Genomic DNA, 27188 nt, shown 5'->3' with positions numbered 1-27188 from the left:
TGCCATATGAAAATAACAATTTAATTTGCTAAGGATACAGCAACTCCTACCTGCCTTGTACTTAGTTCTCCTAGGTCTACACAAGCAAGGTCCCCTGTTCCCTCTGCAGGTAGATGTTCAGCTAGGAACACAAAATGACCTGAGATGAGGCCCTGATCAGAGGTGAGCAGGGGCCTGGACTGAGTCCTTTCGGCCTTCACCAGCAATGGGCCGGCCTCGCTCCTCCCAGATAGTGAGGCCATCACAGGAGCATATCTGCTTGGGGTTCTGGAAAAGGCCAGCAGAGCGTGCGATGATGCCACAGGCCAACCTGCAGAAGGATGTATGGTCAGCATGGGCCTTGCCTAGGCCTTCTCAGGGTTCCTTGTGCCCCACTGGCACATCAATGTCTCCAGCTGGGGGTGGCACAGCTCACCTCTTCCCAGAGTTCCCTGTGATCTTGGATAAGGGATGGTTTCCCCGGCCCAGGTCATCTTCTCCCTCATCAACAACCAGGCTGCGGCCAATCACATCCCACACCTTTGAAGGGAAACAAGAACCTCAACTCCACTGTCCTTTGAGGAGGGGCCCCACATTCTTCCCATCTTACCTTCAGCTGTTTATCCTCTATCCGGAAAGTGGCTCGGCCATCAGCCCCAGCCAGGATGTTGCCCAGATCTCCCCGGTGCTGGAATGAGACCCCCATGAGGAAAAGAAAGTTACACAGTCACAACCAGTATCTTTTGCCTTCCCAGGATCTGATTCCTCATCCCATTTCCCCAAGCTTCTAATTTCCTCCTGCAGGTATCCCCTGCGAGGACTCAAAGAAGATCCTGGACACTCACCACCTTAGAAGTGAAATCCTAGGCAAAAAGCCACCATGCTGCAAAGAACTAGCATTCCCTGTTAGACTCAATTTCTTTCCCTTCAAGCCCATTGTCTAGCCTGGCTTCCATCCCCAATTAGCTAAGTTCCTGTTCTTTATCTCCAGTTGCTCCAGAAGCCTCCATTCCCCAAGGCTTAAGTTGGGCTATGTTTGGTTTTTCTGACCATCACAGTGGCCAGCATTACTTTCCTGGCCGTGGTGATATTTTGTTTGTGCTCTAACAAATAAAGCTTGCCTAAAGATCAGAGTGTGGAGCTAGCCCACTAGTTAACTACAGAGGCCAGGCAGTGGTAGCACACACCTTTGATCCCCACATTCGGGATCTCATGCCTTTAATTCCAGCACTAGTGGGGTAGAGAGACGGGAATATAAAGCAGATGGAGACAGGAGGATTCGTAGAGGTAAGAACTAGTGGCTGGCCACTCTGCTTCTTTGATAAAATTTCACCCTCCTATCTGACTCTGGGTTTTTATTATGAAGACCAATTAGAATTTACACTACACCTGACTCCCAGCCTCAAGGAACAAGAGGGAAGAATGTGAGGAGGCAAAGAGATGGTTTTTTGTACTTCTCCCTCAAAGGCGTCAAAGAGGCTGGTGAGACAGCTCAATGGTTGTAATGCAAGCATGGGGACCAGAGCTCCGATGCCAGCAGCTATGAGAAAGCTTAGCATGGTAGCGCATGCCCATGATCCCAGTGTGAGGGGCATGGAGATAGGGAGATCCTGGGAGCTCACTAGTCAGCCAGTCTAGTGAAAACAGCAAGCATCCATTTCCATGAACCCTATATCAGACATAGTGAGCACTGAACACACTCCCCACTTTTTGTTTGTTTGTTTTTCAAGACTGGATTTCTCTGTGTATCTCTGACTGTCCTGGAACTCACTCTGTAGACCAGGCTGGCCTTGAACTCCGAGATCCGAGATCTGCCTGCCTCTGACTCCAGAGTGCTGGAATTGAAAGCCTGAGCCACCACTGCCCAGTTTCCATACTCACCACTTTTAAGAGCCTCCACTACAGAACAGAATGAGGGCAACAAATACTGCATGTGGGGATAACCTGAGCAGTGAGCACAGAAGTGAGAAGTGACGGGACCCGAGCGGTGAGCCAGGACTGTTTTGCAGAGAAACCTTGTCTCAAAAAACCAAAAGAGGGGGGCTGGAGAGATGGCTCAGCGGTTAAGAGCACTGCCTGCTCTTCCAAAGGTCCTGAGTTCAATTCCCAGCAACCACATGGTGGCTCACAACCATCTGTAATGGGGTCTGGTGCCCTCTTCTGGCCTGCAGGCATACACACAAACTGAATATTGTATACATAATAAGTAAATAAATTAAAAAAAAAAAAAACAAAAGAGAACCAGGCAGTGGTGGTGCATGCACTCGGGAGGCAGAGGCAGGCGGATCTCTGTGAGTTCAAGGCCAGCCTGGTCTACAAGAACTAGTTCCAGGACAGGCTCCAAAGCTACAGAGAAACCCTGTCTTGAAAAACCAAAACAAACAACCCCTCCCCCCCAAAAAAAAACCCGAGAGAGAAAGAGAGAGAGAGAGAGAGAAAGAAAGGAAAGAAAAAAAGTAAAGAAATTCAAAACAGACAGAGACTGTGAAATGCTCTAGACCAACATGTCTTATGTACATGGATTTTGGTGGTGGTGTTTCATTTTGTTTTATTCTAGAATATTTTCTTTAAAGAAAAAAAAATTTTGAGGTAAGTCTCACTGTGTATCCCTGTTTGGCCTGGAACTCAGGCTAGATTCAAACTTAAATCGCTTGTGATGAGAGAAGCCCACAATCTTGGGGAGGGCAGGCGCAGTGGCAAGAGAAGCTGCCCAAGAAATGGCTGCTGCAGGGGGTCAGGGAGACATGACAGCTTCAGAAGCTGCTGTGTAATTTCGTGCCATGTGTTGGATGCCAAATGTTTTTACCTAAGTTGTTCTATTAGCAATAAAGACTTGGGAGTCAGATGTTGGGGTAAAAAGCCTGCTAGAACAGAGAAGTAGCAGAGGAGTGACTTTCCTTTTTTGACCAGAGACCCAGCAAGATTGTCTCTCCACTTGTCCCAGATCAAAAAGATCTGGAATCTCTAAGTCCCTCCCTACTCCTTCCTGAGGGTCTTCTCCATTCGTCTCCCTGGGTCCTCCGTACTTTCTATGGCTAATTCTTGTCAACTAGTCACTGGCTAGTTTCAAACTCTTTATGTAACCAAGGATGACCTTGAAGTTTTGGTTTTCCTTTCTCTACCTCTCAAATGTTGAGGTGACAGGCATGAGTCACTGTGCCCTGCTGTTTGTCTTGATGCCAGTTCATAACTTCCTGGCACAAAAATCAGTAGAATCATGATACAAGCTGGCCATCCCAACCCCATGGAACTGTGGTACAAGTCAAGCATTTCTGTTGCAGATCCCACATCTAGATGTTACAAATTCTAAAACTCTGATAAGAGTTTAGCTTATTTTTAATTAGGAGGGCACAACCAGTAAAGTGTATGAAAATATGCAGAATTGTAGGGCTAGAGAGATGGGTCAGTGGTTAAGGGTACTTACTGTTCTTTCAGAAGACCCAAGTTCAGTTCCCAGCACACATGTTGGGTGGCTCACAGTTACCTGAAATTCCAGCTCCCAGGGAATCAACACCCTCTTTTGGCCCCCACAGGAACCTATACACAATGTGCTATCCACACATATGGAGACATATATTATACATATGAGCAAAAGGAAAATTCATCTTCAGAGCTGTGCATCATGATGCACACCTTTAATCCTAGCATTTGGGAGGCAAAGGAAGGCAGCGCACTGGAAGCGTGACTCTAGCCTGGTCTACCCAGTGAGTACCAGGCCAACTAGGGATGTGTCACGTTTTGGGATATTTGATCTCACTGTGACACTCTGAGACTGTGTTAATAAAATTAACCTTGGGTCAGGGGGCAGAGCCAGTGACTAGTTGACAAGAATTAGCCATAAGAAAGTACGGAGGAGCCGGGCGGTGGTGGCGCACGCCTTTAATCCTAGCACTCGGGAGGCAGAGGCAGGTGGATCTCTGTGAGTTCTAGGCCAGCCTGGTCTACAAGAGCTAGTTCCTGGACAGGCTCCAAAGCCACAGAGAAACCCTGTCTCGAAAAAAAAAAAAAAAAGAAAGTACGGAGGACCCAGGGAAACGAATGGAGAAGACCCTATCTCAAACAAACAAACAAAAATGATAGAAAATTTAAACAAATTCTGAAGTCCTGAGAGGATCCAAGAAGGAACTGGGGTTTTCAGCTCCTGGAACGAGAACTCAACGTCTTTGTCTCCAAGTACAGGGAGGAGGACTCCTCTGAGAAAGGAGGTACTTAGAGGTGTGCAGCAGAGCACCAAGGAACAGAAAATCTCCAAGGGAGAAAGCAACGTTCTTATGTCGGCTAATTTTGATTATAAATTTGATCGGATTGACAAACGCCTAAGAAATATGTAAAGCACACTTCTGGGTGTGCAAACCATGAGGGCTTTGGCATAATCAATGGATTAATCTCTTGATGGATCCACGATATATTGGCATTACTGGGAGATGGTGAAGGTAGGGGGTGGGGCTTGGTTGGAGGAAATAGATCCCTGGAAAAAAGTTCTTCAGGGTGGGATCTTGCCTGTCTCTTCCTGTGACCCTTTTCTCTATTTTCTAGCTACTATGATGTGAAATGTTCTCCACCATGACCTCTTTGCTCCACCATGACCTTCCTGCTCAACCAAACAATGGAAAAATTAACAATATAGATGCAGTCAGCTAAGACAAAGAGCACTAAGATGGCAGGAAACTCCCTGAAGACAAAAAAGAATTCTTTGGTGGAAAATAAAACCTCAGTGTTACTGGGAATGCAGCTCAATGGCAGAGCAACTTGCCTAGCATGTGTGTGGCCTTGGGTTCCATGCCTAGCACCACAAGAAAGGAAATGGCTAAGAGAAGAAGGGATGAGGGGCAGGGCAGGAAGCAGAGAGGAAAAGAAAGAAGCCCCAAGGCTCCCTGTCAAGAGTATCTTTCTACACAACCATAGAGTTCCTCCATGAACGTCCTCAGGGCAGGCACTGAACCCTACTGCACTGTATCCCGAAGACCTTGATCACAAGAAGTATAAAGTCACTAAGCTAATCAACAGCAGATGAGAGGGAAAGACCCACACATAAAGCAATCACAGTCCAAGATCCAAGAACTGCCTGCCTACCTCTGAGTCCCTGGATTCTCTCTATGCCCAAACCCAGCCCAAACCTACACTTACCCGATCAGTGTCCTGAGGGCCCCCATGAGATGCTCCATCAGGGTTAAAATGGTCCCCACAGCTAAGGATGAAAATTAGCAAATAGGTATCCAAACAGTAGTGTCTGGGCCCTCTTCTCTGACAGCCTTTACTCAGTCCCTCATGTATTCAACAGATTGAACGCCAGGATTTGGGCAAAGAATAGAAATTGGCACATGGATTATACCTTCCTTGAGTTTCTGCTTCAGGAGACACAGAAGAGTAAACACCAATCATACTGCAGAAGACACTGACAGACACGGGGCCTCTTCCTTCCCTGTGTCCAGGAGTCACCCTCTATTTCAGATCTTGACTCAAATCCTCTGAGGCCTTTCATATGTCGCTTATAACCTCTTTAGGCCTCAGTTTCCTCATGTGTACACTGGGCCTGCATATACGTGCCCCCACCAGAGAACTTTTGAGGACAGAAAATGAAAGTGTGTAGCTACAGGGATGCTACAGATGACTTACCTACTGCAATCCCTTGTGAGATCCCCAAACTGATGGACATGGAATCCATGCAGCCCGGGTTCCAGGCCATCAATGGTTCCCTCAATCAGGCAGAGCTCAGAGGTCAGCTGTAGGAAGCGGACCACCCCCTGTATGGCATTACGGCCCTCCAGAATAGCTACTGCTGCTCCCAGATTCTCTGCAAGGTATGAAATACTTACTGTTTTTCCATCTCACCCAGTCCCTGATGAACCAGCCTGATTCCATCTTATTAGAAGGTCAAAATAAGTTCATTCCTGTTTTTTATAAAACTTGGGTTTGACCATGTATCAACCCATTTTCTGGATTTGGATATGTTCTACACCCTCCACCCTGAGAAGGTAAGATGTTATGCCAAGTTACCCAAGCCTTAGAACCCTCCTAGCCTTGCCATTTTCGGGGCTTCATAAGCCCTACTTTTTCCTATGTTCAAAGCTATTTTCTCAAACCTTGCTTTAGGAAGATAGCCCTATCTAACAGAAAATAAAGCTTGCTTAATTCAACTAAAAGAATTTGGGTAATGGTCTTTAATCTTGTTCTATAGGATTAATATCCTGTCCTTTCGGCAGCTCAGAAAGGTCAGGGAAAGAATCTCACATAACTTTCATAACTCCCCAAAGCCAATCCGGTCCAATCCTGAGATTCCTGCGCTTAGATTACACCAGCTCTTGCTCCAGCCCGCCAACCCCAGAGGCCAGGTGACTATAAGTATCACTCACGTAACTGGCTGCTGCCCATGCCCTTGAGTACAGCCTGCCTCCCTGTGCTTTCCAGGAGTGCTTGCACCTCCTGGCTGGGAAGAGTGGTATGCACCAACACCATTTGGTTCTCCAGTTGCACTTCCACACTCTGGACACCTGGCAGAGAGAGAGGGAGAGGGCAGGAGAGGGCTGGCATCACATGCTGATGGTACAGCATTTCCCCATCCCCATCTCTACAAAGCTTCATATGACCAGAGGTAAACCTGGAAGCTCCTTTCTATTATTAAGAACTTGGTGTGGGGGGGCTGGAGAGATGGCTCAGTGGTTAAGAGCACTGGCTGCTCTTCCAAAGGTCCTGAGTTCAATTCCCAGCAACCACATGGTGGCTCACAACCATCTGTAATGAGGTCTGGTGCCCTCTTCTGGCCTGCAGACATACACACAGACAGAATATTGTATACATAATAAATAAATAAATATTAAAAAAAAAAAAAGAACTTGGTGTGGTATTTTTGTGAGTCCTGCGTGTAATATGTAATGTGAGGAGTGGAACTCAAAGGCCTCTCCCACGCTAGACAAGTACTCTGTCACTGAGCACGGACTGTTACACACGTTAACAAAGGGAGGACCACAGCTCCATCCTGAGAGCTGACACTGAGCACGGACTGTTACACACGTTAGCAAAGGGAGGACCACAGCTCCATCCTGAGAGCTGACACTGAGCACGGACTGTTACACACGTTAGCAAAGGGAGGACCACAGCTCCATCCTGAGAGCTGACACTGAGCACGGACTGTTATACATGTTAGCAAAGGGAGGACCACAGCTCCATCCTGAAAGCTGACACTGAGCACGTACCATGGACTAAGGTCTCTTTTTTATTGAAGATTTACTTATTATATGCATGAGGGCTTTACCTACATGAGTGTATGTGCATCATTTGCATGCAGCACCTGCAGTGGCCCTAAGAGGACATCGGATCTCCAGGAAGTAGAGTTACAGACTACTGTGAGCCACCATGTGGGTGTCAGATACGGAATCCAGGTCCTGTGCAAGAGCAGCCAGTGCTCTTCCCACCGAGTCATCCCTCCAGCCCATTAAGCCCTTTTTTGGTGTTGTTTTACCTACATTGCTTCATTTCATATTTACAGTAGCTTGGGAATTGATCTCTGTTTTGCGGATAAGGATATCAAGGCACAGAACAATGAAGCAATTTATTGAAATTAGGTAGGCTGCAGAATGCAACTCAGTCCAGACACCTTAGCTACAGAGCAAAAACAATTACCCCAAACCTTCTACTCACCCTAAGAAGGGCCCTAGCCCAGGCTTCCTGGGACTCCCCACCCCACATATGCACCTGCTAACTTCCATTTCTGCTGAGCAATCTACCGGCACTGACCACAATTCTTTGTGTGTTTTGAAATAGGAAGAGAAAATCTAATGGAGAGGAAGCCATTTCATTAAAAGTAGCACATTCTGGTCAAAGCTTTTCCAAGATGTAGTAGGGCTTGCTACTTCCTGCAAAGCATTCTCGCTGGGAAAACAGACAAATGGGACTTTAGTTGGACACAGAGCAATTTCAAGGCTTTAGTGAGTTTCTTCGACACCCAAAAAAAGAGTCTTCTGGTTTGAGAGGTGAAACCAGTTTGGCTTTTTCATAGCCGGGCAGGAGAGTTTCAGTGTACAGAACACACTGAGCGAGAGAGTTACCCAAGGCCTTGGGCAAGAGAGTCTTACTCTCCTCCCTGGGGCAAGTGGGAGAAGTTCCAACTTCACATCTGCTGGACAGTAACTGTGGCCTCTCTTTTCTCCTCACTGAGCCCTACCAAAGCCCAGCCTGGCCATGCTCCAAGAGTCACCTGCCAAACAGAACTGTCGCTCTGCTGGAGACACTGCCTTCTTCCGGTTCAGACTGAGGTTGCGAACTTAAGAGGGGATAAGCCACAAAAGCATTCCCTTCTGCCCCCCCCCCCCCCCTCCGCCCAACATTAGGAGTGCAGTATCACTTCTCCTGGGAGTTCTTGGGTCTGGGAATCCACCCTATGCCCAGGCCAGGCTATCAAAAAACCTTATCTGCTGTGTGTGCAAAACACATTCAGGCCTCAGCACTTATCCTAGATGCCTCACTTCTCCTTAGTCTGCTCAAAAACCCTATCTATGGATTCCCTGTTTTCTTTGTTGACTCTTTTTTTTTAAAAGATTTATTTATTTATTTATTATGTATTCAACATTCTCCCTGCATATATGCCCACATGCCAGAAGAGGGTGTCAGATCTCATTACAGATGGTTGTGAGCCACCATGTGGTTGCTGGGAATTGAACTCAGATCCTCTGGAAGACCAGGGAGTGCTCTTAACCACAGAGCCATCTCTCCAGCCCCTTCTTTGTTAACTCTTTAGTATAGTGGTTATCAACCTTCCTAATGCTGAGATCCTTTAATACAGTTCCTCGTGTTGTGGTGACCCCCAACCATAAAATTATTTTCATGGCTACTTCATAACTATTATTTTGCTACTGTTATGAATCATAATGTAAATATCTGATATGCAGGACATCTGATATGCAACCCCTGTAAGAGGGTTGTCCAACCCCCAAGGGGTCACAATCCACGGATTAAGAACCACTGCTTTGGGGCTGGAGAGATGGTTCAGTGGTTAAGAGCACTTACTGCTCTTCCAAAGGTCCTGAGTTCAATTCCCAGCAACCACATGGTGGCTCACAACCATTTGTAATGAGGTCTGGTGCCCTCTTCTGGCCTGCAGGTATACACACAGACAGAATATTGTATACATAATAAAGTAAATAAATGTTTAAAAAAAAAAAAAGAACCACTTCTTTGGAGCTGGAGATGGCTCAGCGGTTAAGAGCACTAGCTGATTTTCCAGAGGCCTTGAGTTCAATTCCCAGCAACCAGCCGGCTTACAACCATCTACAATGAGATCTGGTGCCCTCTTCTGGCATGTAGGCATACATGCAGTCAGAACACTAAATATAATAAATAAGTAAATCTTTTTTTTTTTTTTTTTTGGTTTTTCGAGACAGGGTTTCTTTGTGGTTTTGGAGCCTGTCCTGGAACTAGCTCTTGTAGACCAGGCTGGTCTCGAACTCACAGAGATCCGCCTGCCTCTGCCTCCCGAGTGCTGGGATTAAAGGCGTGCGCCACCACCGCCCGGCAAATAAGTAAATCTTAAACAAAACAAAACACTGCTTCAGTATCTTTCCACATAAAACTGAAGGTGATTTTTGTTTTTTTGGTGTGTGTATGTGTGTCATATGCATGCATGTGTGTATGCATGTTCCCGAGTATGGGGACATATACTTGGCTGGTACAGATGGAGGCCATGTGTTTTCCTTGATTGCTATCTTTTATGGTGAGGCAGGTTCTGTCGCTTGAACCCAGAGCTCAGTTATTTGGTTAGTCTAGTTGGCCGGCTTGCCTGGGATCCCTATCTCTACCTTCCGAGTGCTGGGACTGCAGGTGGGCTGCCACACCTGTGTGGCATTTATATAGGTGCTGGGAATCTCATACTGATGCAGCTATCATTTCTACCAGTTCAGCCATCTCCCTAACCCCAGCACACATGCAAGCAAACACACACACACACACACACACACACATAAAATAAAACAAAGTTAAAAAATAAAAATAAACCTTAAGAAAAAATCTGCTGGGCTGGAGAGATGGCTCAGTGGTTAAGAGCATTGCCTGCTCTTCCAAAGGTCATGAGTTCAATTCCCAGCAACCACAACCACATGGTGGCTCACAACCATCTGTAATAAGATCTGGTGCCCTCTTCTGGCCTGCAGGCATACGTGCAGGCAGAATATTGCATACATAATAAATAAATATTTAAAAAAAAAAGAAAAAGAAAAAATCTGCTGCCCCAGGGCAGCTCAGCAGGTAAACTATTTTTGGCACAAGACCGACAGCTGGGAGCAGGGAACAAATCCACAAAGTTGTCCTCTGACCTCCACATGCACAACTCCCCTCCCACAAACACACCATACACGAATTCACTAATAATAAATTAAAAACTCGGTTCCAGACCGGGTGGTGGTGGCACACACCTTTCTCAGACTAGGGAGGCAGAGACAGCAGATCTCTGTGAGTCGAGGGCCAACTTGGTCAAGACAGCCAGGGCTGTCTCAAAAAAAAAAAAAAAAAAAAAAAAAAAAAAAAAAAAAAAAAAAAGAAAGAAAGAAAAGAAAAGAAAAGAAAAAAACCGGTTCCCCCAGTTCTCCCCTGTAAGCCTTCCCTCTCAGTTCCCTGAGATTAACTGGGCTCTCATTACATGCTCAAGACTTGCAACATCTAATTCATTCTTCATGGCAATTCTGAGTTATGAACATCATTCAAACACTGCAGAAACAGAGGCATAGAAAGCAAGGATGAAGCCATTGTGCTAGTATGTGGCAAAGAGGGCATTTGAATGCAAACAGATCAAACTCCGGAGTGCCTCGCTAGACACACTGCCCCGCCCCCAACCAGCGACCGGGCTCCAGACCCTTCTAATCGCTTTCCTTCCCATTCCCACAGTGGCTTCCCAAGGAAGCATTCTGTGAATGCTCTTTTGGCAAAGCTTGTATCATCTTTACCTGAGCATAGGGGTAAAGGTTTTTCCTAAAAAGCCCCCAGGGTCTAATCTACACCTGCTGAAAGGTTGGATGAACATTTAACAGATTTTTTTTTAAAGCCAGTTTCCGTGCCCTGAAGACGACTCTGCCTTCCATCTTTCCAGTTGTGCCGGGTCACCTGCAAATAAGCTCTCTAAACTGGGCCAAGACTGCTGTTTGCTTTATCAGAACGGTGGTGTTTCCCAAGCAAGACCTCAGAGAACGCCCTCGATAGGAGGAGCTACACATTCTGGCTACCTCCTGAGCTCAGCGGCGCGAGGAGCAAGTTAGTACAGAGTTTTGGCAAGTCAAGTTTGAGACCAGAGCGCTGGACTCTGCCTTTGGGTCTCTGTGTGACTCTGAGAAGTTTCCTTTCGTTCTCTAGATACCTTTCTGAATCTGTAACAACAGGTATACTGCTGAAGACAGAGCTCTGGGCTGATCCCAGAAAGGTTTATTCTTCTCCTACCTGCCACTCCTTTCAGGGTCTTGTGCACCGCGTCCACGCAGCTCTGACAGGTCATCTGCACTGCAAACTCCAGCTGTAAGGGCAGCAGGGCCGAGGTACACGTCAGGCATTACCCTGATTCACCACCTTCCCTAGGATGACTCTGGGCATCCACCGCACATGGCTTCTGTTCATGTGCCTTCTTCATTATCTCTTGGGCATTCAGGGATGGTGGGCTCACCCTCCCACACCCACAATGCGAGGGGCATACCTGTTCTAACCCCGGGATTTCACCCCTGCCCAGGAGCCTCAGGCTCTTTCCAGGCTTCACAAGATAACGATCACCCCCAAGGGCTGAAGCTATGCGAGGCTCCACAAGAAACCTTTACTCACTGCGCACATGGTCCCACCGTTCCTGGAATCCGAAGCCATCCTGGATGTAGTCAACCCAGGCCCCGGGCCGCAAAACAACTTAAGTCCAGAGACCAACACTGCTCAGTTTTGTGGGGTGGGCGGAGCCTCGGGAGCCACCCTTTGCTCCACCTCCTTGGCGCGTGCGCATGTTAGGCCCAGGCCCACAGTCAACCCAGAAGGGGTACCGGGCTGCGCAGGCGCATTGATGCCATCCGCCCTGGTTTCCTTAGTAACCGTTTGGCGTCCTCTACAGACTCACAGGGCGCCACCTGCGTAAAGATGGAGCCACAGAATCAGGAGCCTGACCTCAAGCCTATTTACCACCGGTTGCTGAGTCCACTGTCGCTCTTCCCCCGCAAGGAGCCGCCTCCAGAACCTCTGAAGCACCCCTTGCAGGAGGTCTCGACTTTGGAATCCATCCCACTCGCGAAGCTAAAAGTGGGGCCGCTGTGCCGCCTGGTATCAAAGCGACTTGCAGGCAGCGGGCGGGCGGCGCGGGTGACTCCCAAGGATCGACTCCGTCTCACCCAGGTTATCCTAGAGGAGCTGAAGTGTAGCTGGCGGGAACCTCCTACAGAACCTATTTTGAACTACGAGAACAACCAGAAGCTGCGGAAGCGGCTGGAGTCTTACGTACTGATCTGCAGTGAGCAGCTCTTCATACGCTATCTGCACCTGCTGGTGACCCTGCCGGCCACTAGAAAGGTCTTCACAGAATCAGCCACCCTCAGCCGGTTGGCAGCCAACCTTGCCAGGGATTGCACAGTCTTCCTCACCAGTCCCGATGTCTACCGCTCCCTGCTGACTGATTTTCAGACCCTGCTGAATTTAGAGCAGACCCAGAGAGGCTTATCCAAGCTGCGCCCCCCAGCCTGTCCTCCTGGGACTTTCAAATTCTGTCCAATCCCCTGGCCTCACAGCACCGGCTTGGACCAAGTGCCATGCTCTAGCCTCAATCTGAACTACCTAGTCCAACTCAGCCGCCCATATGATTTCTCCAGTGAGCCAGAACCTGATCCAGTGAAGGAGTTGAAATCCATCCCCCAGCTGAAGGGTAGAAAGCGGCTTCTCTGGGTGCCCTCCATGAAAAGGGAAAAAGAAGTTGAAGTGATACCCTCACAGATGGTACCACTGCTTAGCCATTCTCCTCCCAGTAGGGAGATGCCCCTCTTCCCCACTTCACGAATCTACCCCAGGCTCCCGAGGGGCCAGTCCATGCCCTGTCTTCGTGAAGGGTGGAATCTGGCAGATGAGTTGGGCCTCCCTCCTCTCTCCCCTCATCCCCTCACCCCACTGGTCTTGGCTCCAGAGAGTAAACCACTGCAGTTTGGGGACATGGTGGCTGAGGATCTGAAGCAGATGACAAAGAGCATGGCAATGGAGTGGGCTCACTACTCATCGCTCGAATGGGGCCTGCCGCCCCTCCTCGGGGTCCTTACCAGGCGCCTGACTGCCCAGTACCACATGGAGGACTTGCAGAAAATGCTGAAGAGCCTACAGGAAGAAGAAGCCTCTGGACAGTGGGATCTCCACCTCCCAAGAATCACTCCACTTCACCCACAACCAGTGACCATGACTTTGAAGCTACACGATCAGGTGGTAGTCCAAGTGGCTACTGTGCAGCTCTCAGACAGATGCTTTTCTGACACTTTCCACGTGGAGGGGGCTGGAGTCCTATACAATCACCTGACTGGGGAACTGGACTGCAAAGCCATCAAAGAAATGGATGCTGACCGTCTTGTTGGCAATAGCACCAAAGAGGTCTACAAAGAATTGATGAGCCGAGTCTCCACTAGTCACTTCTCTTTTGATGAAGGACCTCAGATCGAGCCCTCAGCAGATAAAGATTGGTCTACCTACCTGTCCTCAACTTTCATATACCAAGATAAGCATAGCCCAGTCATCAACCATAATCTGGTCGGGTTTTTCTCCAAGAGAACAAGCACTCAGCTGTTGTCCCTGGAGAAGGTACCTTCTCTCACGTTATTCCCAAAGCGCAAAAGCTGGGACAAGCGGCCAAACAGGGGTGTATGGATGAACTGGTGGAAAACCTCTGTATCTGCGGAAGACTACTTAAAGTACCTCACCACTCAGGAGACGGATTTCCTCCATGCCGTCTTCCAGCTGTATGATGAAGAGGCGTCTGTGGAGATGCCGGTCCCTGCCAAAGAGTCCGTGGAGATTCAGCACCCTCCTCCCCTGCTGGATGATAAAGAGCCAGAATTTGTGCCAGGAGAATGGAATTGGAGTTCAGTGATAGAGGACAGCTCAGGATTTGGGAAAACCCACATCCTAAGCCTGCAGCAGCGTCTAGAACGATTGTGGGTCATGTTGGAAGTCCCTGACCAGAGCCGGCTGGACATGGTCATTAAGTACAGTTCCAATGCGCGCCTGCAGCAGCTACCAGCACTGATCAGGGCCTGGGAGCAGGTCCTGAAGCCCATTCAGATGAGGGAGTTGTTGCTAGGGAGACTGGAGTGGTTTGAACGGCAAGCCTCTGACCCCAACCGGTTCTTTCAAAAGCCTGATTTGTTGCTGAGTCGACTCCTGGAGGAGAATCGGTGCCGTAGCCATATCCAAAGAAAGCTGAATCTAATGGAATCTTCTTTGATTTCCTTGCTGGAAAAGATAGAGTTAGTCTTTGGGGAGCCAGTGACCTTTAAGGGGCGTCGCTATCTAGAGAAAATGAAACAGGACAAAGTGGAGATGCTCTACTGGCTCCAGCAGCAGCGGAGGGTTCGCAATCTGATCAGGGCCCAGAAAGCCTTCCACCAATCGTCCATGTTCACAAGGAGCAACAGCCGGGCTTTAATAGCTCCTGGGAATACTCCCATTGCCCGCTAAGAGGGCCAAGTGTCCTCAAATCCCTTCCTCACCCCCAAACATCCACACACTCACATGACCTCTCAATGGCTTTATAACAACCGAGGATATTTCTACAAGGGACTGAGATTCTTTATCTTAGCATTCTAGATAAAAGGATTCCCTCAAACCTGGTGTTCCATGTACGCCAGCTGTGCTGTGATACAACCAAAGTCCTTCATCAGATGGTCCCTTGGGGATCATTATAACAGAGAGAGTCAGACAGAGCCAGTCGTGATCTTTAAAACAATCCAGTTTAGCGTCACTATCTTGCTATATTAAACCAGTTGATTAGAGCTTTTGTTTAGGCTCAATAGCATAATACTATTGTAGTTTTCTTTTTTTCTTTTGGCTCTTGGCTCTTTGGGGGCCCACCACCCGGCTCCCAAATAAATCACACACAGAGTCTTATTCTTACTTATGAATGCCCGGCCTTAGCTTTACTTGTTTCTTGCCAATTTTTTTTTGCCAGTTTTTCTTAACTTCAATTATCCATACTACCTTTTGCCTCTGGGCTTTTTCCTCTTCTTACTTCTGTATATATTACTTTCAGTCTTACTCCATGGCTGGCTGGGTGGCTGAGAGGTTGGCCCCCGGTGTCTTCCTCCTTTGTTCTATGTTGCACCTTCTTTTTCTTCCCAGATTGCTCCCAATTTATCCTCTCTGCCCGCCAACCTGCCTATCCTTTCTCCTGCCTCGCTGTTGGCCGTTCAACTCTTTATTAGACCATCAGGTATTTTAGACAGAAAAAGAATTACAGTTTCACAGAGTTAAACAAATGCAGCATAAACAAAAGCAACACATCTTTACATCATTACACAAATGTTCCAGAGCATAAACAGATGTAGCACATCTTAAAATAATATTCTACACATAATACTTAAGCACTATAGCTCTGAAATTAACAGATGTATGTAAATCCTGACTGTATGGATTAAGGCAAGTTGCCTAACTTCTTTGTACTTGTCAAATGAGGAGTTAAGTCTCAGTTGTCACTTCTGGTGCTTGCATATTGTTGGCAGGGTTGAAACATTTTTCCTTTTTTTATTTTTATTATTTATTTATTTATTTATTATGTATACAATATTCTGTCTGTGTGTATGCCTGCAGGCCAGAAGAGGGCACCAGACCTCATTACAGATGGTTGTGAGCCACCATGTGGTTGCTGGGAATTGAACTCAGAACCTTTGGAAGAGCAGGCAATGCTCTTAACCTCTGAGCCATCTCTCCAGCCCCCTTTTCTTTTTTTTTTTAAGTTAATTTTTTTCCTTTTTTTTGAGACAGGATTTCTCTATGTGTATCTCTGGCTGGAACTTACTCTATAGACCACCTGGCATCGAACTCAGAGATGCAATTGCCTCTGCCTCCCAAATGCTGGTATTAAAGGAGTGCACCACAACTGCCCACTTAAAACATTCTTTTTGTTTTGTTTTTCAAGACAGGATTTCTCAAGAGTTATGGAGCCAGTCCTGGAACTCACTATGTAGATAGACCAGACTGACCTTGAACTCACAGAGATCTGCCTGCCACTGCCTCCCAAGTGCTGGAATTAAGGGCATGCGCCACCACCACCCAGCTTAAAATATTCTTAATTAAATTTTTATCTGTTAATAAAAGCACTTGTATATCAAAGTGTGTACTGAAAAGTAAGTTTCTGGGGCTGGAGAGACCGTCTAGTGGTTAAGAACAAGCACTGCTCTTCCAGAGTACTGAAGTTCTCTTCCAGCATCCATATCAGGCAGCATCTGATATCCCTGGCATCATCTGGCACCTACACATATGCTCACAGACACAGCCACTCACACAGACATACATATATAATTAAAAATAATAAAATTTAGTCAGGCAGTGATAGTGCACGCTTTTAATCCCAGCACTTGAGAGGCAGAGGCAGGCAAATCTTAGGAAGTTTGAGGCCAGCCTGATCTATCAGAGCATGTTCCAGGACAGCCAAGATTGGTACACAGAGAAAACCTGTCTCAAACAACAACCTCAACAACAACAACAACAACAACAACAACAACAATAATAAAGACAAAAAGTAAGTTTCTTTCCTACCGCCAATCCTCAATTTTCTTCGTTGTAGATAACAATTGTTATCATATTTGTTGTTTAGCACGTATTTGTTGAGCATCCATAAGCTGTTAAATTTATAATCTGTATGTTGCTTCATTCTTCTTTTGTTTTTTGGTTTTGTTTGTTTGCTTGCTTTACACTCAGTTCCAGGGAAGGGAAGGAAGGACGACAGGCATAGGATGTAGTTGCTCACATTCCATTATTGCAGCCTGGAGGACCCAGCTTCCAGGCTGCAGACAGGGCTCCAGAGCAAAGTCCACAGCACAGCACAAACAGACTTTTTTATCTGAGGGGTTAGGAAAAGAAGACACTCATACCCGTTCTGATGTACTTTTTCTTTAGTCTCTCATGTTGAAATCCAATTCCCTTTGTTCTTCACAGCTATATATACCCAACAAAATCTTTCAGGCAGTATAGGAGTTACATTTGAAGGTCACATTTCACTTCTTAAGTAAATGATAAAATATATATATAGTCAATATATGTATTCAGGTTCTCTCTCTCTCTCTATATATATATATATGGGTATATACACTGACACATAAATAAGAATGTATCCTGTATATAATATAGCTGCTTCATTTTCCTTTACTGTGGGGCCCAGGCTTGCCTAGGACTCTCTCCATAACCCACTGCTTCATGCTTTTGACAGCTATATAGTATTCTTCTGTGTGTATATTTTATTTAATTAGTTCATTGTTACTGGACAAATTCAGCCAAACAGAATGCTCTGAAAATCATATGCATGTATTTAACATGTGCAAGTCTCTAATTCCTAGAGGGGGAAAGTGTAATCTTTAAGGCAGGACTCTGGGTGGCCTAGAACTTGTTACAGGCTGGCTTCCAACTCATGGCAGTCCTCCTGCCTCTGCTTCCCAAGTACTGGAATGAAAGGCTTACACACCATGCCCAACCTTAAGGTAAATTTTTAAAAATTTTTAGTTTTGAAAACTTTACTATCTAGGAGGTAAAAAAATATCTCGTTTGTCAATCAGTTGTGGTGGCACACACCTGTAATCAGAGCACTCATGAAGATGAGGCAGGAGGATTGCCACAAGTTCAGTACCAGTTTGGGTTATGTAATGAATCTGAGGTCAGTCTGGAGGGCAAGGCAAGACCTTGTCTTTTTTTTTTTTTTTTTTTTTTTGGTTTTTCGAGACAGGGTTTCTCTGTGGTTTTGGAGCCTGTCCTGGAACTAGCTCTTGTAGACCAGGCTGGTCTCGAACTCACAGAGATCCGCCTGCCTCTGCCTCCCGAGTGCTGGGATTAAAGGCGTGCGCCACCACCGCCCGGCAAGACCTTGTCTTAAAAAAAAAAAAAAAAAACAAAGACGCTAACAACAACAAAAAACAAACTATCCATGAAATTTCTGCTTTGTGGCATGGTGAGACGATTGGGGAGTTAAAGCTGATGCCCTACATGGGCGGAAAGAGAGAACTAGCTCCCACAAAATGTTCTTTGGCCTCCATGAGCACAGTGCACACTCGTGTGTGTGTGTGTGTGTGTGTGTGTGTGTGTGTGTGTGTGCCAGTGATCCACCTATCTCTGTCCCACCAGCCCATGCTTAGCTTTTGAGACAAAAGCTGGAGATCAAACTTAGGTCTTCATATTTCCATGATAACACCAACTAAGCTATCCCCCAGCAACACTTTACCAACTGAGCTATCCCCCAGCAACACTTTAGCAACTAAGCTGTCCCCCAGCAACACTTTACCAACTGAGCTATCCCCCAGCAACACTTTACCAACTGAGCTACTGCCTAGCCCCGATTTTTCACATTTTGGGTGTTTAAAAGCTTTCCAGTTCTGTAAAATAACAGTATTTTTTTTCCTCTGTCTCTCTCTCTCTCTGTGTCTCTCTTTCTCTTTCTTTTTGACAGTGTCTCACAATGTTGCCCTGGCTGTCCTAGAACTCACTCTGTAGGCCATGCTGGCCTCAGACTTAAAGAGATCCACTTGCCTCTGCCTCCTGAGTGCTGGGATCAAAGGTGTGCACTATCAAACCTAGCTTTCTACACTTTTTTGAAGATGCCATAATGAAACCTTTATTGTACTTACTTTTTATTTCCTTTATTTTTGAGATTATAATATAATTACATTTCTCCATTTCCCTTCCTCTCTCCAAACCCTCCCATGGACCACTTCTTTCTTTTAAACTCATCCTTTATAACTAATTATTATTACATTTATATATGCATATACATAAATATTCCTAAATATAACTTGCTTAGTCTGTATTGTTGTTTTTTGTTTGTTTTGTTGTTTATTTTTGAGACAGGGTCTCTCTGTTATACAGTTCTGCCTCTCCTGAAACTGGCTATATAGGCCAGGTTGGCTCACAGAGAACAAACCACCTGCCTCTGCCTCCCAAGTGCTGGGACTAACCACCACTCCCGGCTGAGTAACATTATTTATAGGTGTGTTTGACAGTTTGGTATTAGACAGCCAGTTGCTATGCTCTTCCCTGGAGAAGACTCTCAACGTTCCTTAGTTGCCTGTAGTTCTTTGTGTAGGTCTGAGGCCTTGTGGGCTCCTCTTCTCTCCCTCTCCCCAGTCCCCTGCCCCACGCCCATTCACTTTAATGTGTCTGTTAGTATTGTCCTTGTTCTGCTCCTGTTTAGGGAGTCATGTTGGTGAGACTCAGTGGGTATAGTTTCTGAGGTTACTAGATGACACAATCTCACCAAAAATTCTCCGATCCTCTGGCTCTTACGATATTTTCACCCCCCCCTCTTCCAAAATGTTCCCTGGTGTTTTGTAACTGTATTGGGGATATTTATTTGTAAACGTATTGGGGATACATCTTTACACAACTTTACATTTTGATTGGACATGACTTTCTATATTAGTCTCTGTTGCAAAGGGAAGTTTCCTTGATGAGAGCTGAGGGCTACACTTAACTGTGGGTATAAGAACAAATATTTAGGGGCTGGAGAGATGGCTCAGCGGTTAAGAGCGTTGCCTGCTCTTCCAAAGGTCCTGAGTTCAATTCCCAGCAACCACATGGTGGCTCACAACCATCTGTAATGAGGTCTGGTGCCCACCTCTGGCCTTCAGGCATACACGCCAACAGAGTATTGTATACATAATAAATAAATAAATATTTAAAAAAAAAAGAACAAATATTTAGTCAGGCGGTGGTGGCGCACACCTTTAATCCCAGCACTCGGGAGGCAGAGACAGGCAGATCTCTGTGAGTTCGAGGCTAGCCTGATCTATAAGAGCTAGTTCCAGGCTAGAAAAACAAAACAAACAAAAATAAAAAAGAACAACTATTTAGATTGTTATTAGGGATTATGTTGGTTTAGTGAAGTGGTGTAGGGTCTTCTCTAAGACCCATGACTGCTCTAGCCCTGAGGAGTTCGCTAAGTTTCCAGCCCCAGGCATGGTTTCCCTCTTGTTCAGTGGGCCCTAAGACTACTTAGAGAGCCTTTGGTTACCACCAAGGCATACGTGGCACTCCTGCATCTTAAGGTTATCATGCCATGCTTCTTGTTGATGCGGTGCATAGGCGTCATAGGACTGTTGGTTGCCTCCCTCCTTCCTTCCCTGGAAGCCTCCCGGTATCCATGAAAGCTGGTCCTCAGGAAGGAGGCTTTCAAGGGGCCTCTGGGCCCTGTTTCTGAAGTGTGTGGTGTCTTCAGCAACAGGGACTTACCCTCTGTCTCTGGAAAGCAACCAAGGCTACACTTTTTATTTTTTTATTCTTACTCTCGGCGGGGGTGGGGGTGGGGTGGGATTGAGACCGGATTTCTGTGTGGACCTGGCTGCCCTGGAACTTTCTCTGTAAACCAGGCTGGCCTCGAACTCACAGAGACCCACCTGCCTCAGCCTCCTAAGTGCTGGGATTAAAGACGTGTCTGCCTCCCTGCTCCAAGATCAGCAGATTTTTGTATATGAGCAATTTATGGGAATTTGCTTTTGGTTATAAAAGCCCTGTTTTCCAATCCCTCCTCAAGTGCACCCGAGGCTTCCATAGCATGCATCTTGGGTTGTGGTCCTTTTGTTTATTCCCATATGCATTTTTACACTTGGAGTCTCCCACCCCCCTACCCTTGGCAGCCCTGGAACACAGTGCTTAAGGCACGATCCCAACCCTATGCTCACTGCTTTGTTGATTGCTTGTACGGTTGCCTCATAACAGCCAGACGCATGGTGGTGGGAGGTTGGGCCTCAGACCCACGTAGACCCACGTAGGCTCCTATTCACTAGTATCCAAGAATGACCTTGCACTTCAGATTTTTTTTAAGATTTATTTATTTATTATGTATACAACATTTTGCCTCGATGTATGCCCGCACGCCAGAGGAGGGCGCCAGATCTCAGTACAGATGGTTGTGAGTCACCATGTGGTTGCTGGGAATTGAACTCAGGACCTCTGGAAGAGCAGTCAGTGCTCTTAACCTCTGAGCCATCTCTCTAGCCCTGCACTTCAGATTTTTATCTCTTCCTCCTGAATGTAGGAATTACAGATGTGCCTTACCGTGCTAGCTAGGTTTATTCCGTGCTGGGGATGGAACCCAGGGACTTAGTGCATGCCGGACAAGCACTCTATCAACTGAGCTACATCCTCCGGTCCCAGAACTGGTGAGACTACTGACCAAGTCGGGAATGACAACAGGGGCCTCAAAGGAGAGATCAAGTCGCTAAGCCAGTCTCTGGTTCAAGTTCAATTCTTGTCAGAGCCATCTGTAAACTTCTCTTTCTTTACTTGTGAAACGGACACCTACTTCACAGGTCTGCTGTGATTAAAGGGATCTGGCTTTCATTGCTTAAGATAACGATGGAATAAGTGGTGAGTCCTAGTTTTATTTTCAGGCTTCTATTCTTCCTCCTTCGCTCCCTCCCCCTCCCTCCCCTTTCTTCCCCTCCCCCTCCTCCCCTCTCCCCTCCCCTTCTTCTCCTCCCCTCCCCTTCTCTCCTCCCCCCCCCCCCCCGGTGCTCCACGTGCCCCGCGTAAATAAGCGAGCGCGCAGGCGCCAGGAGTCGGTGCCCATTGGTCACCCCGGCGCTGTCCTGGGCCGTGGGGAGGCACTCTGTGGCCTCTGACCGCGGGATCCCCCCCGGGGTCGGTTGATTTGCGCGTCTGTGGGTCGCTGAGTCCTGGCCAGCAGCTTCGCTCCCGTCATGGCGCCACTGCTGCAACTGCTACTGCTGCTGGCCCTGCTCCGGACCGTGGCCCCGGTCCCGGTCTCCGCCAAACCCCGGGCAGACGACGAGCAGGCCTGGGATCTGTCGTACCCGGAGCTGCTGGCGCCCGCCCGCTTCGCGCTGGATATGTACAATTACGGTCGTGCTGCCGGGATGAGGGCTGTGCTGGGGACTGTTCGCGGGCGCGTCCGCCGGGTGAGAAGCGTGGGGAACGGGTGCGGGGCCTGGGTCCAGGAATAATGCAAGGTGGAATTTGGCTTAAATTTTGGATGTTGTCCTGGACGGTGGAGGAAAGGACCTGTGTAGGCTGAGTAGAGAAGCACAGGTGAGCTGCAGGCACCTAAGAGGACCAGAGTAGGGGGTGGCCGTGCCAGCCTCGCCTTCTCCTCCGTCCAGGTGGGTCGGGGCTCTCTGTTCTCCCTGGAAGCCACAATGGAGGAGCCACCTTGCGATGATCCTCTGGTGTGCCTGCTCCCTGTGACCAATAAAACCTTGGTGAGTGATGGGGTCCCAGCTATTGTTGGCCCTAGGCCAGCAAGCAATTGGAACAATGGGACCTGTGAAGAGGCAGAGGTTAACCCATCCTGAGTTACTAGTAGAGATCAAAATGCATTGAGAGCCGGGCGGTGGTGGCGCACGCCTTTAATCCCAGCACTCGGGAGGCAGAGGCAGGCGGATCTCTGTGAGTTCGAGGCCAGCCTGGTCTACAAGAGCTAATTCCAGGACAGGAACCAAAAGCTACAGAGAAACCTTGTCTCGAAAATAAAAACAAACAAACAAACAAAACAAAATGCACTGAGAGGGTTGGTATTTGGGCGCTGGGTGCAGGGTGTGATTGCCTTCTATGTGGTCCTCCTTTGAGGAGCTTCTAGCTGCTCTTGCCAGGATCTTGTTCCAGTCTGTCTCCAGATTATCCCTTCTCTTCCTCCAGCTCTGCAGCTTTCAAGTCCTGGATGAGCTAGGAAAACACGTGCTGCTGAGGAGAGACTGTGGCCCAGTGAATGAGAAGGTTCCAGGTCTGGTATAGCTCAAGGAGATTGGGATAGCCCAGACCATACTTGCCTCAGAATACAGCCTTGATTGCACCTCTGTTCCAACCCATTCCAGAGTATGGAAATGAGACTTTCAGTTCATTCCTTCCAATGCTGAACAAGGACCCATTGCCCCAGGTGAGGAGCCCATACCTGGGAGAGCCAACCGTCCCCTAGTGTCCTGGGGTCAGGCTGAACTTGTAAACAAATACCCTTTTGCCTTCCCAGGACTTTTCTGTAAAGATGGCTACAGTCTTCAAGGACTTCATGGCTACCTATAACCGGACTTACGAAACAAAGGAAGGTAGGACCTAGCCTTGTCTGGACCGGTAACAATCAGACTTGGGCCTTCTCCTATCATGGCACCTTAATATTGAGGAAGGAAAGGACTCAACCTTGTGTCTCTCAAGGACCCCCCAATCACTGAGTTCTTCCCCAGCTTTCTAGGCAGCTGACTTGTCAAGGACATGTAGACTGTCTCCTCCTTCCATCTTCTCATCCTGGCCAGAAACCTCAGGTTTCCATCACTCCAGGCAGGATGGGGTAAATCTGGGAGACCAGATTTTCTCTGTTGGATTCCTTCAGTCATCTCGGCCCTTCCCGTGACCTCTCCTGGGTGACACCCTTAGGCTTCATTTTGGTTACTGCTGTTCTAGTCAAGAAGCCATTGCTCAAGTTCAGGTCCCCAAAGTTGGCCATGCCTCTCACTTTTTCACCTTGATGTCTGCTTCCCCCATGTCTTATTCCACCTGGCCCAGGGATCTGCCCTAACAAACAGCTTCAGGGACTAAGGCAATCACTCGGTTAATAAAGCCCTTGCCTTGAAAGTTTAAGACATGAGTTCAGCCCCCAGATCCCACCAAAGAAGCCCAACATGGTGGCCGAGACAGCAGTGCAATTGGTGGCAGAAACAGACTCATGGCCTGCTAGCCTAGCCAACTTGATTAAGTTCTCAGTCAGTAAGAGACCATCTGCGAAAAGAAGGTAAAAGACCCTGAGGGATGACACCAGGGTTGTCCTTTGATCCCGCCCCCCATTCTGACACATTCAAAACTTTCAAGTTCAACCCAGAGTTCCTCTCACCTGGGGAAGACTTTGCTTGCTCGCCCCTCTTACCTCTCCTTTTATGATGTGGTTGGGTTCAGGCCTCTCCGTTTTGGTCCCTCAGAAGCCCAGTGGCGCTTGACTGTCTTTACCAGAAACATGGTACGAGTACAGAAGATACAGGCCCTGGACCGTGGCACAGCTCAGTATGGGATCACCAAGTTCAGCGACCTCACAGGTGGGGATGATAACCAGAGCCGTCACAGAACTTGGAGGAAATTAGGCCGGCTCCTGAAACTCCTCATCTGAGCCGGCGTAAAATATTCAGTCCTGTCTGCCCTGCCCCTTCTGCCCACAGAGGAGGAGTTCTACACCATCTACCTGAATCCCCTTTTACGAAATGGTTCTCGCAAGAAGATGAGGCCAGCCAAGTCCATAAATGCTCGCGCCCCGCCCGAATGGGACTGGAGGAAGAAAGGGGCTGTCACCAAAGTGAAGGACCAGGTTGGAGTCCCAGAAGTGGGGTGAGAAAGCGGACGGCATGGGGCCCTGATGAAAGGTAGAGCCTTGACCGCGCCGTTGTCTTGCAGGGCATGTGTGGCTCGTGCTGGGCCTTCTCTGTCACAGGCAATGTGGAGGGCCAGTGGTTCCTGAACCGGGGGACTCTGCTCTCCCTGTCAGAGCAGGGTGAGCATCCTGCTCTAGCCCCCTCACATTCAGACCAGCCTCTCCAGAGGACCCCTTGGAACCAGACTTCTGTCTCCTAGAGCTCTTGGATTGTGACAAGATGGACAAGGCCTGCTTGGGTGGATTGCCCTCCAATGCCTACACAGCCATAAAGAATTTGGGTATGCATTATTTTGGTCAGAAGGGGCAGCAGGTGCCAACTCTTTGCAAGAGAGGGGGAGATGGGTGTGGGAGTCACACAGAGCTGGGTTCTGGTCTTTATGTTGGCCCTTTTTGGCTGATGGTCTACAGCAAGCCGGTTTTGTCAGCCTCAGTTATTCAGCTGTGAAATAGGATAGATGTCCACTTTGTATGATTGTCTCCAATACCAAATGAGAAAATAGATGTATAGGTGTAAGAGTCTTTTTGCAGGGGAGTGGTTGAGACAGGGTTTCTCTGTAACAGTCCTGGTTGGCCTGTAACTCACTGAGATCCGCCTGCCACAGCCTCCTAAGTGCTGGGATTAAAGGCGAGTGCCACCAACACCCAGCTAAATGTGAGATTCTGATGCATGACAAAGACCCTTTGAATCTTGGGTGTTTTTGCTTCCTGGAAGTCTGTGTTTTTACTGTGCTGCTAAACTTGACAGCAACACCTCTCTCTCCTGAGGAGGGGTATTAAATCAGCCATGGGCTGTAGGATGGTGAGCTAAGGAACTGAGTTTAGAAAGAAACTGGTCCAGGAGCCTAACAAGTAACTGAGCTACATTAGCAGTAGACTGTCAGGGCAGGACAAGCAGCAACGGGCAAAAATGCCAGAAAACCTGGGATGAGGCCTCAGCAAGGAGGCGGTCATGGGAGTGGAGTCCTGTCCAGGCCGGTTAATGTAGCTCCTTCCCACATCCTTCCATCCCTAGATATGTCATCTCTAGTCTGAGGAGATTCCTCAGAGACTGGGGCCCTGGGAATAGGTAAGGAACATGTGGCTTCGTGCTTATGGGAAGCTTGTCACTCCTGTGTCTGGGAGAGCACGAGGGAGTGATAAACAGGAGTCTACTCCTTTCCCAGGAGGGCTGGAGACAGAGGATGACTACAGCTACCAGGGCCATGTTCAGGCCTGCAACTTCTCAGCACAGAAAGCCAAAGTCTACATCAATGATTCAGTGGAGCTGAGCAAGAATGAGAACAGTGAGTGAGGGGTGGAGGCGGTGGATCCAGGTTGATGTTGCTGGGCCCAGGTAACCTCTGACACTGCCTTCCCCTCTCAGAGATGGCAGCCTGGCTGGCCCAGAAAGGACCCATCTCAGTTGCCATCAATGCCTTTGGCATGCAGGTGAGGCCCTGGCCTCTATGCTTCTGCCCTGTCTTGTGTCTATGCCTCCCTCACTTCTCCTTCAAGCTAGCTCTCTACTCCCTATTTTCTTCTCAGTTCTATCGCCATGGGATCGCCCGCCCTCTCCGGCCCCTCTGCAGCCCTTGGCTCATTGACCATGCTGTGTTGCTGGTGGGCTATGGCAACCGTGAGTTCCACCAGCCTCTGGCTTATCCTTCCCTCCATCCCAGGCCCCAGTCAGGGGCTAGATAGCAGCTTCTTAGGCCTTCTGAGGGGAACCTTGTTCTGAAACACCCATGCCATTTGTAGACAGAAAAGCTGAGACTGTGGGAGGTTGAAGGGTTGTTCTGGAGGCAATTGGACAAGTGCTCTCCCCAACCCCTATAGATGCATGAGATCTCTGTGAGGATGGCAGGCGGGCCTCTGGCTCTTTGTTATTCTCCTAGTTCCTATTACAGACTCACTGCAGATACGTGAAGGGTGCAGCGGATGTGGAGAATTAGGGGTCTCTGACCCCTTGTATTCTGTGTTGCTCCTTAGGCTCCAAGACTCCTTACTGGGCCATCAAGAACAGCTGGGGTAGTAACTGGGGTGAGGAGGTGAGTTTTGCCTGATCGGCCTCTGACCCTCTAGCCGTACCCTACCTAAGCACCCTCACCAAGTCCCACTGTCCCTCAGGGTTACTACTACTTGTATCGTGGGTCTGGAGCCTGTGGTGTGAATACCATGGCCAGCTCGGCAGTGGTGAACTGAGGGACTTGCTGGCACAGGACCTGATGCTGACCACAGTGGCCCCTTCCTTAGCCTGACTCATGCCCAGGCCCCTCAGGAGGCACAGCTGGCTGAGGGACAAGCACTTGGTGTACCTCAGGGTGAGCAGTGGGCCCTGGTCCCCTTCTTCCCTCCCTCCCTCCCTCTTATGCCCACCTGAAGTTTCTCAGCTGCCTCTTTGTTGAATTGTGGTAGCTAAGAGGATCCTGAGGTGAAGGAGGCTTTCATGGAAGCCAGTGCTGGGGCACGAACCCCGAGCTCGGGTAAGGTGCAGAATGAAAATACTCTGATCACAAATCTGACTTTGTCCTCAGCAGGCTCTGGCTTCCTGCCTTGGTTTTCCTCTGTCTGAGGCTGTAAACTTTTGGTTCCCTTCCACATCCAGGAAACTTGTAACCAATCTTCTCTAAGAGCAATAAAGAGGTACCCTGCTCCCCAGTGTGCTGTAATTGCTTAGTCTCTGGGG

The 27188-nt window shown here is 48.1% G+C and overlaps 3 protein-coding genes across 3 annotated transcripts; 2 read left to right on the top strand and 1 right to left on the bottom strand.

The window, feature by feature from the left end:
- Positions 1 to 11901, bottom strand: Ccs (copper chaperone for superoxide dismutase). Its single transcript, XM_041661684.1, has 8 exons — positions 11770 to 11901; positions 11398 to 11470; positions 6333 to 6470; positions 5596 to 5773; positions 5107 to 5167; positions 590 to 667; positions 416 to 519; positions 1 to 310 (listed from the first exon to the last, which is right to left on the bottom strand). The coding sequence occupies exons 1-8, from the start codon at positions 11806 to 11808 to the stop codon at positions 157 to 159; spliced, it is 825 nt and encodes a 274-aa protein (XP_041517618.1). The 5' UTR covers positions 11809 to 11901; the 3' UTR covers positions 1 to 156.
- A 79-nt stretch (positions 11902 to 11980) lies between these two features.
- Ccdc87 (coiled-coil domain containing 87) lies at positions 11981 to 14634 on the top strand. The gene has a single exon (XM_041662193.1). The coding sequence runs from the start codon at positions 12070 to 12072 to the stop codon at positions 14632 to 14634; it is 2565 nt and encodes an 854-aa protein (XP_041518127.1). The 5' UTR covers positions 11981 to 12069.
- A 7082-nt stretch (positions 14635 to 21716) lies between these two features.
- Ctsf (cathepsin F) lies at positions 21717 to 27154 on the top strand. The gene is made up of 14 exons (XM_041661511.1): positions 21717 to 22073; positions 22275 to 22373; positions 22810 to 22894; positions 22986 to 23047; positions 23138 to 23213; positions 24078 to 24191; positions 24312 to 24457; positions 24544 to 24640; positions 24721 to 24801; positions 25687 to 25806; positions 25887 to 25951; positions 26048 to 26138; positions 26492 to 26550; positions 26630 to 27154. The coding sequence occupies exons 1-14, from the start codon at positions 21855 to 21857 to the stop codon at positions 26702 to 26704; spliced, it is 1389 nt and encodes a 462-aa protein (XP_041517445.1). The 5' UTR covers positions 21717 to 21854; the 3' UTR covers positions 26705 to 27154.
- Positions 27155 to 27188: the final 34 nt, after the last annotated feature.

This window comes from Microtus oregoni, unplaced genomic scaffold (assembly GCF_018167655.1).
Source record: "Microtus oregoni isolate MIOR12 unplaced genomic scaffold, Mior012 000012F_ref0000307, whole genome shotgun sequence".
Classification (NCBI taxonomy): Eukaryota; Metazoa; Chordata; class Mammalia; order Rodentia; family Cricetidae; genus Microtus; species Microtus oregoni.
This window is presented reverse-complemented; position numbering and strand designations above follow the sequence as displayed.

Bases quoted from the DNA above. Each gene is read 5' to 3' on its own strand.
- Ccs (XM_041661684.1), bottom strand. From the start codon at position 11,808: ATGGCTTCGGATTCCAGGAACGGTGGGACCATGTGCGCA. The intron at 11,471-11,769 runs GTGAGTAAAGGT...CTGCCCTTACAG, and splicing joins ACGGTGGGACCATGTGCGCA to CTGGAGTTTGCAGTGCAGAT. The intron at 520-589 runs GTAAGATGGGAA...TTCCCTTCAAAG, and splicing joins TAGAGGATAAACAGCTGAAG to GTGTGGGATGTGATTGGCCG.
- Ccdc87 (XM_041662193.1), top strand. From the start codon at position 12,070: ATGGAGCCACAGAATCAGGAGCCTGACCTCAAGCCTATTTACCACCGG.
- Ctsf (XM_041661511.1), top strand. From the start codon at position 21,855: ATGGCGCCACTGCTGCAACTGCTACTGCTGCTGGCCCTGCTCCGGACC. The intron at 22,074-22,274 runs GTGAGAAGCGTG...TCCTCCGTCCAG, and splicing joins TTCGCGGGCGCGTCCGCCGG to GTGGGTCGGGGCTCTCTGTT. The intron at 26,551-26,629 runs GTGAGTTTTGCC...ACTGTCCCTCAG, and splicing joins GTAGTAACTGGGGTGAGGAG to GGTTACTACTACTTGTATCG.